Source organism: Lipotes vexillifer, unplaced genomic scaffold, assembly GCF_000442215.2.
Source record: "Lipotes vexillifer unplaced genomic scaffold, Lipotes_vexillifer_v1.1 scaffold575, whole genome shotgun sequence".
NCBI lineage: Eukaryota > Metazoa > Chordata > Mammalia > Artiodactyla > Lipotidae > Lipotes > Lipotes vexillifer.
In genome coordinates, this window is record NW_006780198.1 from 3770445 (window position 1) to 3779161 (window position 8717).

General features: G+C 63.5%; 1 protein-coding gene across 1 annotated transcript in view; it reads left to right on the top strand.

Annotated features, from left to right (window-relative positions):
- TMEM201 (transmembrane protein 201) overlaps positions 1–8717 on the top strand; it is a 22928-nt gene that overhangs the window by 10680 nt on the left and 3531 nt on the right. Inside the window, exons 6-8 of the mRNA XM_007453319.1 lie at positions 5–290; positions 776–979; positions 6328–6560. Of these exons, the coding sequence (XP_007453381.1) occupies positions 5–290; positions 776–979; positions 6328–6560 (723 nt within the window). The remainder of the gene's footprint in view (positions 1–4; positions 291–775; positions 980–6327; positions 6561–8717) is intronic.

The window sequence follows — 8717 nt, forward strand, 5'->3', positions numbered from 1 at the left end:
CTGCCCTGCGCCTTCCTGCTGCCCACCGCGCTGTACGGCACCAGCAACCCCTTTGCCCCGGGGGCGCCCCTGCCCCCGGCCCTGCCACCTGGTAGCAATGGCTCGGCCCCGCCTGACAACAGCACAGCCCCCGGGACCGAGGGCTGGCGGCAGCTGCTGGGCCTGCTGCCCAAGCACGCGGCGGAGAAGCTGCACGAGGCCTGGGCCTTTGGGCAGAGCCACCAGATGGGCGTCGTGGGGCTGGGCCTGCTCACCTGCCTGCTGGCCATGCTGCTGGCCGGCCGCCTCAGGTGCGTGGGGGGCAGGCGGGCGGGGCACGGTGGGAGCCAAGCTCCAGGCTGCAGGGGCGGGGCTCTGAGGGGCCACTGGGGCCACACCACCTCGCTGCTCCACCTCAGGCTCCTCATTCTGCAGAGTCGGCTGATGATAACCTGGCTCACGGGCTGTTGGAGGGTTGAGTGGGCGCCCTTGGGCCTTTGCTCTGCTTCCCCGTGCGGTTGCAGACCCTGTACCGAACGGTGTCCACATCATTTCCCAGTGACTCTGAGGGAGGTTTCTTAGCCCCATCGTACAGACTAGAACACTGAGGCTCAGAGAAACAGTGACTCGGAGTCATGCGGCCTGTAACTGTTGGAAGCGGCATTCAGAGGCCCACGCTCTCCTCATGGCCCTGAGTTCTGTCCTCTGAGCAGGGCTGGGGGTGGATGAAGGTGGCAGAGTGGGAAGGGTTGCCTTATCCCGCCTCGCTGGGCCCTCACTCCCGCTGTCCCCGCAGGCTCCGGAGGATCGACGCCTTCTCCACTGGCCTGTGGGCCCTGCTGCTGGCGCTGCACCTGGCTGAGCAGTACCTGCAGGCTGCCTCGCCCAGCTGGCTGGACACGCTCAAGTTCAGCACCACGTCCCTGTGCTGCCTGGTGGGCTTCACAGCAGCCGTGGCCACGAGGAAGGCGACGGGCCCACGGAGGTTCCGGCCCCGAAGGTCAGAGAAGCAGCAGTGACTGCGGGGGGAGGACAGACGGACGGACAGGCCCAGGGCTTTGCCCACAGTGCAGACAGGGCCCCTCTGTCTTGCATCTTTCTTACCTGCCTCACTTCCGCCCCCGCCCAGCCTAGGGCCCCCGGTCCTGGCCTAGCCCCTCCACTTCCCCAAGGAGTCAGGCCTGCCCCCCTTTCCTTTCTGGCTCCACCAAGCCATTCCCCAGCCCAGGCCCCTAGCCCACTGAGTGCTCTCTAGCTGCTCACTGCCTCCACCTCTCTGGCCAAAGACCCCCTCACAGTCCTGAGCCTGGAACACGGGCAGCACCCATGCTGCCTGCCTCTGACCCGTGGCTTCCTGCTGGCAGCTCTAGGCACCCCACACTGGCCATGGCCCTTTTCCTGGCTCTGACACCACGGGAAGAGGGTTGCAGGCCTGCTGCCTGCTTCTCCTCTCACCTTGCCCCACCTCTGGGCCCCCTGACATGGGTTGGTGATGGTGGCTGCAGGCTGGGCCCTGGCCGCATGGCCTGACCACTCGGGCTGCTTGGCATGGGCAGGTGCTGCTGAGCCGGGGCCAGAGCAGAGTCCCCTACCTCGTCCCACCGTCGCTTCTCTGGTCTGTCCCTTTGGTCCTGCCCGTTGCCCCATAAGCCCCGTGGAGCTGGTGAAAACAGGAGGAGACAGGGCTGCCCCCTGGGTTCCCTGCTCTGAGACCCTGTTATCCCTCAGTCTCCTTCCCCAGGAATGGAGAGTGCAGTTCTTAGGCCCAGACAGGCCTTGACCGTGAGTGTGTGGGGTGAGGCCTTTCTCAAGGTGGACAGGAGGAAATCCTGCTTCTCCTGTGGTCAGCAGGTATCTTAACAGCCAGGCCGTGGTGAGAATTGGCCCAGGCTAAGGCCAATTAGGAGGTCTAAGGTCTAAATACTCTCTCCTTTACTTCTCTATCTTTTGGGCACCACTGTGAGCCAGATAGGCAGAACCTGGGCACACACACTCTGCCCACTCTCCTGGGAAGCCCCCGGTTCTGCCCTCGAAAGGCAGGACCCCAACCTTTATGGCCAAGCCCTCAACTCACTCCCTGCAGGGACTGGGGTTCAGGCTTCCTGGGCCGAGGCGGCCCTGATTGGCAGGCAGCGCAGGGTCTGAACTGCTCTCCTTGGCCCTGTTCCCTTCGCCCCATGCCAGGGGTGTCCCCAGTTTCCTCCTCTCACCCCCTTCCTCCAGTATGATGCCTGGGAAGTGTTCCAACTGCCCAAGGTTAGCATGGAGTAAGGAGCCCAAGGGACACGCAGGCCCATGACACCAGGTCATTGTCACCTTGTCCCTCTCTGGCCTGTCACTGCCCTCCTCCTGGCCCCTAGAGCCACTCAGGGAGAGCACCTCAGCTCCTGCTTCCCACTTCCCTGTAGGACAGCCACAGACCCCACAGGCCTTCAGCCTCGCTCTCCCTGGGCCAGGCCCTGCTGTGCCAGCCTGTCTGCTGCCTGTGGATGGAGAGCTGGACCCCTCTCCAGGGCCCCTGAGTGCTGACCTTGGCGTGGATGTGCTCTGGAGGCTGACGTGCCGTCTACGTTTGGAGGCAGTTCCCAGCCTGGGGGCTGCCCTCCCAGGGCCGTGGCAGGAGGCTGGACCAAGGCCGTGCGCCCCTCCAGGGCCCTCGGTCCTGCCATTCCTCGCTGCAGGCACGAGCCCCCTCCAGGTGTGGCCCCAAGTGCGCCAACCCCTCCGCTGCACACATGGGAGCCCAGGGAAGACAAGAGCGGATCACACACGTGTGCAGGTCACACTCAGGAAAGGGCCACCAGTTGGCTGAGCCTGAGGGGCAGGTGGAGCGTGCCCGGCTCAGGCCCCTCGCAGAGCCCCCGGGGAACAGGAGTCGCACCCAGGCCCCTCCATCCTCGGGTTCTCGGGCTCCGAGGCGGCCACCCCTCGCCACTCACCCCTCGGCGCTCGGGTGGAGCGTGAGGCGGAAGGGCGCTGACGAGGCAGAGGGGGAGTGGGCTGGCTGTCCCTTGGCCCGGCGGCCAGCCTCAGGGAGAAGGCGTGGTGGGCGCCAGGCAGGGAGCCAGTGTCTGTTGGCTGTGCATGCCCTGCCCTCTGGAATCTCCTGTTCTCAAGGAAGCTGGCAGTGCGATGCTAATTACTGTTTTTCTTGGTGTTGAGTAGAAGCAGGACATCTGTGTGTACGTGTGTATTTAAGTTAAATTATTTATAACAACCCTAACCAGCTCTCTTGCTGGCTAGGAGCCTGCTGAGCAGATGTCGCTCCTGCCCTCTAGTGGGGACGGAAAGACACCTTCATGTCACTGAGATGGAGCTCATCGAGGAAGGCTTCCTGGCCTCTTTAGTGTTTGGTGTGGTGTTTTAAAATCACCCGCCTGTCCCTTAAAGTTCCATTACATAGAGCATATTCCAGCACCTTCCGACATTACTGGCGACAGCTGAGGAAGTGCGGGCACCGCTGGGATCGTGGCTTATTACCTGGGAACGTGTCGGCCCTGCTTGGGGCCTCTCTCCCCTCCGCTGGGGACGACAGTCAGACCATCTGGGATCAAGGGGCCGCCTTCTCCCTCCAGCTCTGGGCTCCTCACCCCAGGCCGAGCAGGCTCACTCGTAACGCTTGCCCAGGAGCCCGCTGCGAGGGGCCCGTGTCCCTTCTGCCTGCAGCTGTCACCGAGTGTCCCGTCCTCTCTTGTGCAGACGTGGATGATTGTCTAGTGATCCTCTAATTACTGTAACCACAACTCCCGGCCATAGATGTAGTGTTTTTGATGCTGTATTTTCAATAAATGCCTCCGGGGCCCTGCTTTGACCGGTGGGCGTCAGGCACCACGTCTTTTCTGGTTTTTTTCTTTCACGTTCCAGAGGCTTCTGTGCCGGGGGCGGGGGCTTCGGGGGACGGGGGTGCCCACCAGAGCCAGGTTTGGGAGCTGGCAGCATGGGCACCAAGCAGCTCAGGCCCCACCATCCTCGGGCACCCTGCTAGCTCGTGCTTCTCGTCTCCATAAACTGCTGCTTAAAATGCAGTCCTCTCTCTCCTGTTGTTCCCGGCTTGGCCTGGGATTGGCTTGGAAAATCAAAGGTCCCCCTCAGTGTCAGATGGGAGGCAGTGCAGCCAGCCACCCGCCCCCTTGCTGGAGCCCCTGTGTCCTGGCGGACACACAGACTTGGATCTGGGCCAGGGCCTCTCTGAGATGGGATTTGAAGGCACAGGCAGTCTGGGCGGGCCTCGCCAGAGGAAGTGTTGGTCCCTGTGCAGCGCTCGGGAGCCTGGCGGAGATGGGGCTCCTTTGACAGGGGCCTCCTGGGGCCTGTCTTCTGCGGAACCAGGACAAGGGCTCACGCTTGGCGCTTCACAAGGATCTGCTAGTTGAGTGATGCCACTGCATGTCCCAGCGAGAGGGTCAGACCACAGAACCGTCTCCCCCTCGGTGCCACCATTTTTAGTAGCATCAGAGATTGGCAAAGCACCTGTGCCGGGTGGATGAGAGACTCGGGTTATAAGCTCTGGGGCAGCCCCAGGTGTGAGCAGGATCCGGGAAGAGTAGGAAAGAGCTGACAAGACCCAGCTTCTGGGCCCAGCTGGCCACCTTTGAAACCTGCAGCCCAACTTGGACCCTCTCCTCTTACTTGCCGATTACTGCAGGTGGCCCTCGGCCGACTCATGGCCTGGCCTGGCCTGTGGGCTGTCCGGTGGGGTGGCACAGGAAGCTCAGCGCAGGCAGAGTCGCGCTGCCACCCGCTGGAAGGGCCCGGGCGTGCCCACCCCCATGGCCCACGTGCCCCGCCCTCATCAGGCTGCTGCTGCACAGGGCAGACGGGGTCCTCTGGGAGGTGCAGGCCCCAGCAGGGGGCGGGGCTTCGTGCGTGATTGGAGCGAGTTGGCCAAAGGTCCCAGCGCACCTTCACTGCCCTTCACTGTCGTGCCGAGTGTCCCCCCACCTTGCAGGCCACTCCTCAAGGTCGTCTGTCCTGCCAAACGGTATGTCATTCTAAAATGACAGCACAAAATCGTATCTTGTATTTAGAGGCAGAACCTTCTGCAGGCGTTTTGGGGGAAAGGAGGTGTAGGGGTCAGACAGGCTTAGGCAGGATGCGTCAGCGGGTGGAATGCAGGCGCGTCCAGCCTGGGGCCAGCCAGGTTGCCCAGACTCTGCCGTAGATATGCTTGATGAGCTCCTGCCTTGACTTCCCCGTGTCCCCCAGACACTGGGCTTTGGTTCTGAAGTCCAGGTGGCTTCCTGGTGCTTTGGAAGGCTTTAAGGAGGTCACGCGATTCTCCAGGAGGGCATCAGCTGACCTCACACTTTCCTCATAAAACTTGTTTAAAGAGAGGGGCAGGGATGAAAAATAGGGAAATCAGTGGAGTGGAGATACTGGCCAGTGGTGCCCCGAGCTCAAGGTCGTGGTGGGCACGGGGTGGGTACCTTAGGCAGCCCCCCGGCTCTGCTGCAGGGACTGAGCCAGCCTGCCCGTCCATCGGCACATTATCCATGGGCTCAGTTGCCCCTTGGGGACCGAGGTAAGGCTGGACCTCCCGCAGCTCCGTCCAGACGGCGGACTAATCATGTATTAACTGCCTCTGTCCCTCCCCCCCTGTAATCGGTTGCCTTAATCAGAAGCATGGTTGACATTCTGGCTTGGGGCCACCGGGTCCTGTTGTGTGATCTGTACCATTCTCGAGTTAAAGAGACACTGTCACCTTCCGTCTTTCGGGCAGCCTTGCGATCGTTACGGGTCTTTCTAAGTTCAAGTTGGTGTCCGGCCAGAGCCTCTTCCCAGAGATTCCCAAGCTTGGCTGCCTTCCGCCCTGCTCTTCCAGGGGCTTTCGAGGAGTGTCTGAGACCAGAGGGCAGCGGCAGGACTCCTAGGGTCGGGCCCTGGGGAGCAGGGGCTCCCCGAGCTCGGCCGCTGCCGGGAGGCTCTGGGCACCAAGCGGGAAGCGGTGCAGAGGAGCCCAAGGCCGTCAGCCCGATTGAGCGGCCAGCGCAGGGCTGGGCGTTTTTTGCTTCGAGGTGAAGGGTTGGCGTGAGGCTGGCGAGGGCGACAGTGTCACTTTAATACCGAGACTCGTAGTGGACCTAGTTTGCTGTGAGGCTGAGGGGGATCGGAGGGGGCATGCCGGGAGGGGTGGGTCACGCTGGCACCTCCCAGCCACCCGCTCCTAATGGCGTGAATGTGGTCGGACTGCTTTTCTGCTGCAACTAACACACGCCTCCTCTGGGACCCCGACTCGTGCCCCACCTCGCACCGTGGGAGGGGAGGGGGCCCACCGTGCGGAGGCTGCTCCGGGGGCCCCCGGGGCTGACCCAGTCCCCTCTCCCATGCCCGCCGGGCTCTCTCTCGCAGGTACCTCCCGGGAGACTCTGCCGGCCTCTTCCCCGCCAGCCCCAGCCTGGCCGTCCCCTGCCCAAGCGTCGCAGGCCCCTCGCCGGCTCTGTTCATCCCCGCCCCGCCTGGCTTCCTGCCACTTGCCAACCAGCAGCTGTTCCGGTCTCCCCACCGGGCCTCGCCCTCCTCGCTGCCCGGCCGCCTCAGCCGGGCCCTCTCACTGGGAACCATCCCCTCTCTGACACGAGCAGGTAAGTGGCGCTCGGGCTGTGGTGGGCAGCGCGGGGCTGGGGGCAGCCGGGCTCGGGGACTCTGGCTGAGCCCGAGGTGGGTGGTGGTGCTTCTGCTGTAGAGACGGGCGGAACTGGGTTCAGACCCTGCTGTGTCCACTCACTGGCTGCCTTAGCCAAGGGGCTTAACCATGCTGAGCCTCAGTTGCCCTCAAAAATAATTGAGGCCAGTGGTGGAACCCACTCTGTGGGTGGTCGTGAGGGTTAAACCGGGTGGTGTATTTAAAGCGCTTAGGCATCCGGTGGGTCCTTGTCCCGCCCGTGGGGTTTTGTCTTTTATCACCGTTCTCACCGTTATTATTAACTGCCGTTGTTTTGAGACACTGGGGTCTGGAAATTTTGCCCCCGGCCTTTCTGTGTGGTCCAGAGGTCAGGGATTCGGTTCAGGTCTGCTGCATTTATGGAGCCCCGGAGTGACCAGCACCTGATCCCTGTCACCGGAGGCTTTGTCTCATCCCTCCCCTTCCCCAGCAGGGTCTTCTGTGACGACCCTCCTCACCTTGGGAAGCCACCCGGTGCCCACGGGGTTTGCTTCACCCTCGGGGTGCGGCCTGGGGTGCGGGGCTGTGCGGCAGGATCCAGCCTCTAGGAAGGTGGGCAGCATCTTGGTTAAGCCGGGCTTGCTGACGTGCAGTGTCTCTCTTAAGCCCCTGAGCAGCTCCCCCAGGCAGGGGGCTCCCCCTCCAGTCCGACACCCCTCTGGACCTGCTTCCCTCCGGGACTCGCCCAGCATCTGCTGTGTGCAGTCCAGCGTCCTCGTAGGTAGAGGGTGGGCCACACTGCAGGAGACACGGCTCGCTGGACACAGCTCGTGAGCTGAGCGGTGGGTAGTGTTTGAGGCCTTCAGGCTAGGATTCAAGGGGTGAGAGCCCCAAGTGGTACGGAGGCCTGGGCTCCAGGGACTTGTGTGTCACCAAATGTGAGCCGGGTTGCTGGCGGAGGGTGGCTGCTGCCTGCCCTGCTCTGGAAATGGCTGTTCAACAGAGCTCCTGAGCCCGTGGCCGGCGAGTCCCAGCTCAGGCCTTGGGGCTGACGGACAGGGCCTCTGTGGGCCCTCCGTGAACAGCAGCTGGAGCCGGGGGGAGGGGAGCAGAGTGGACATGGAATGCCCTGGACCCAGGGACCTGGAGAGCCCGGAAGCTGAGCCTTTCCCCAGAAGAGTGTTCTCTGGAGCTCCCCACCAGGAGCCCGCCAGGCTTCCAGGCCTCCAGGGTGGTGCAGGGACCCAAGCTCCTGAGTCTCTGCAGGACAGCGCAGGTGTGGACCCTGCACACTGTGTCAACAGGCAGCCTCCCGTTTGCCCTGGGAGGCCTGAGGCAAGGGCTCAGGAGGCCCCCTGCCCCAAGGATGGCAGAGCAGTTCTGTGGAACACAGGCTGGTCTCAGGGTGGGATCCCGGAGTCTCCATTGCTGGGGCGGGTCCTCGGCTCAGGTGTCGGGAGGCCCTGGTGGTCCGGGGCTCAGGCACAGTACCAGGGTCCATCTTCCCATCTCTCTCTCTCTGCTCTACTTGCCTCTGCACCTCTCGCTGCAGGCCTCACCCCTGCGTCCCTGCAGCTCAGCCCCAGCCGGAAGGCCTCTCCCCAGTTCTTGAAAGGACTCCGGCTGTGCTTGGGCCACGTGGCCATCCTCACACAGTCACTTGGGGGTTGACCTAGGTCTGTGTCCCCAGACCGGTGGGTGGAAGGGGCAGGTGGGGCTCGGTGGCCGACGGACCCCTCAGAGCCCTTCGGGCAGTGGGGCAGCAGCCCCCACGCGGGCGCGTGGAGGCTGCCGGCTCTTTCCGCGCTCGGCTGTCAGTGGGGCACTTGGGGGACCAAGGGGCTCATGAGATGGAGCCCCTGCCCTTGGGGTGCACTTGGCTAAGGAAGGGGCAGCGGGCTCTGTGCACCAAGGCCCAGCGCAGGTGGTCAGGCGACGGGTTAGTGGAGCAGGGCAGGGCTCCAAACGGCTGAAGCAAAGAAGGCGCAGATCAGGTACCAGGACACGACCTCCCGTGCGGCCTGCTGTGGGTTTCTGCCTCCTCATCTGCGAGGTGGGAACGTGCCCTCGTGAAAGCTCCACACGGGTGACGGTCTTGGCAGAGCAGCCGTGCGGGGGGGGGGGGGGGGGGGCGGGC